A 2,807-nucleotide genomic window follows, 5' to 3' on the forward strand; every position below is an offset into this window, starting at 1 on the left:
CCCCTTCCTCTCTCCCCATCCTCAGCCTCTCTTGCAAAGTTTCATCATTCGGTCCGTACTCTGGACCCCCCTATTGCTCCCCACAGCCACCTCTCTCGCGTCTCCCAAGAACGAGATAAATAAAAGTCTGTTAAGAGGGAGCCCCCCTCAGGAAACTTACGTTTGATCTGCCTGGGTTTGCTCTGTTTCCTTCGGGACATGCTGCTCGGCTGCCGCTCCTGCCTTGCTCCAGGTACAGGAGTGGAGCTGGGAGGGGATGGGGGTGGAGGGAGGGTGACAGATCAATAAAGGGGATTCATTGAGGAGCCGGTGGCCGCCGTGAGATGCAAAGTCAAATGACAGAAAAACAGGGAGAGGGAAAGAGTGTGTGCGTGTGTGACGGAGGAAGAGGGGAAGAGGAGCGGAGATCGGGGTGGGTGAGACGGAGAGCGAGAATGAGGAGAGAGAGAAGCAGAAAGAACGGAGGGAGGGAGCAGGGGAAGGAGCGAGGGAGGGAGGGAGGGAGAGAGGAGGAAGGAAGGGAGGGAGAGAGGGAGGGAGGGGAGAGCTTGGCTCCTCGCTCTCTCTCTCCCTCTCTCGCCCGCTCTCTGCCGTTGCCGTGCCGCCTCCGCTCCCCGCGCCGCGCTCCGCTCCGACTGACAGGCGGCGGGAGGTGCCGGCGAGGGAGGGGGCGAGGGAGGGGCTTTCCGGGACCGGGGGGGGGGGGGGAAAGAGGGGGGCGTTTGTCCGTCAGGCTTGACGGGCAGTGGCTGCTACCAGAGACAAGTCCGCATGCAAATCGCCTCCTGCCTGTGGGGTACGGGGTGCTGAGGCGGGAGGCTTCAATTGTCCCGGCTCTGTCAGGGCTTCTGGTGGCGGAGAGAGCTGCAACTTTCCTGAAAGAGGCACGGCAGGAGAATGGGCGAAGAAACTCCGTGACAGGCAGCCCGCGCGACTCCTCCCGCCCCGCGCAGGGAGTCCGCCGGGGCGTCCTGGCAGAGCCGGGCGCCTCCGCGCTCCGCCGCGCTGCCTCGGCCTCAGCGCTGCCTGTGGGAAGAGCGACGCTTCCTCCCGCGCTAGCCCCTGGGCCGGGAGATCCCCCAGAGCCCAAGGCCGGGCGGTGAGGGCAGAGTTTCCCTGCGCCCCGCTGCCTCGGGCCGGGCCGGAGCGGGGGAGTTCCGCCACCACGGCGGAGCGGGGTCCCGGCGTCGCCTCACAGGTGCCGCCGCGGGCGAGTGCTGAGGCGGGGGCGCGCGGCCCGCCCCCCGCGCCAGGCGGCCGTTAACGGCCGCAGGGCACGCGCCGGGACAGGGCCGGCCTTCGCGCGCGGGCAGCGCTCTGCTGGGCGGCGGGCGGCGGGGCTGGAGCCGCCCCGGGGCCCTCCGGGCGGCCGGCTGTGCGTCCTTCCCCAACGCCCTCCTCCTCCGCCGTCGTCCAGCCGCTTACACCGGTCTGCGGTAGCCTGGGGGTCACGGGGAGTATGGGCCGAGGGGTCATCAGTGTTCGGCCGTGTGGCTGAGCTTCTTTTTGGCTTTCACATGAGAGAGGACGGCAAGCCGACTAACTACCTAGACTTTAATTCGGTTTGCCCTTCTAAATGGTGATAGTAGAGAAATTTTGTTTCTCGAACAGTAGAAACCGACACCTGACACTTCCGCTACTGATACCAAGTAAGCGTTCTGACAAAGCCAAATCATTAGCAATGCTCGTGTTTACAGTCTGTGTCTTCAGAACAAAATTTCTCCTGAGCATTCTGTTTTAATGACCTAACTCATCTAATGTACAGATACAGTTGTAATGACCTGTTATGAACAGACCGTGCTTTCTGTACCTCATTGTATTGCTTAGCATTGCACACACGTTACCAGATTCTCGGTGTTGTCAAACATTAACTTCCCAAGAATCTTGGGGGAAAAAAAAAAAAAAAGCAGCAGCCACACAAACAAAAAAATCAGCCTGATTTCACTGGTGCCAAGTAAGGACACCTGATACTGAAACATCTTTATTACCGTGCTTCCAGAAATTTCAGATCTGACACAGGAATGTAGTACACATTAAGTGTTCTTACAGCTTCACTGCTTGGAATTAAATGATTTATGTTCAGGTAAACTGTTAAGCATTTCTTTAACTCTTACCTCTGTGGTTCAAATACTCTCAACAGAAACAGCTTTCAGCTTGACCTCTCAAAACTTTTAGTGATTATTTGTTTGGCCAATATTGCAAAAGTTGTCATATAAGCAGCAGAAATTCTAATACGGTGATGCACTAAAATTTTCCATCATACTGTGTTAGAAAATAATGTTTGTAAATGATAAGTGAATTTGCAAAAACACTTTTTTTATTGAAGAAGAGAACATGATGGAAACTGTGAACTGTATTAAACATTTATTGTTCAGATACTTTAAAGAATCTGAGTAAATAATAAGTGTGTTCCATTTAGCTGAAGTGATTGTGGTGTGCCAAATTTATATTTCAATTTCTTTACTTGAGGTGTAGGCTCATGGTTAAGTACCAATGTAATAGTGATAGTGTTTTCAATAAGGTATTCTATGGCAATAGACAAACATGATAAGAGTCTACCAAATTAAATGCTCTGCTACAGCTTTGTGGCAGAATTAGGCTCAAACAGGGGCTTGAATGGATACCCATCTTTCAAATTTAAGTCAATCTTTGATCTTTATCCATTCTTACCATTTTCTTAAATCTCAGTCCAGTTCCCTAATCAGCATTAGCAACGTCTTTACCTTCATATAGTTTGACCGTTCTTCTCTGTTTCTGTTTTGTTGCCTGCCTCCCACACAGTGTTTTCAGTCTGAACAGGTAATTTG

General features: G+C 53.5%; 1 protein-coding gene across 2 annotated transcripts in view; it reads right to left on the reverse strand.

The window, feature by feature from the left end:
* The window catches only part of ZFPM2 (zinc finger protein, FOG family member 2), a 321,899-nt gene extending 321,290 nt beyond the window's left edge, over positions 1-609 (reverse strand). For both annotated transcript variants that reach the window (XM_030012582.2, XM_030012581.2), the window contains exon 1: positions 161-609. In XM_030012582.2, the coding sequence (XP_029868442.1) occupies positions 161-200 (40 nt within the window). In that variant the 5' untranslated portion in view covers positions 201-609. The remainder of the gene's footprint in view (positions 1-160) is intronic.
* Positions 610-2,807: the final 2,198 nt, after the last annotated feature.

Source organism: Aquila chrysaetos, chromosome 4 (genome assembly GCF_900496995.4).
Source record: "Aquila chrysaetos chrysaetos chromosome 4, bAquChr1.4, whole genome shotgun sequence".
Taxonomy (NCBI): domain Eukaryota; kingdom Metazoa; phylum Chordata; class Aves; order Accipitriformes; family Accipitridae; genus Aquila; species Aquila chrysaetos.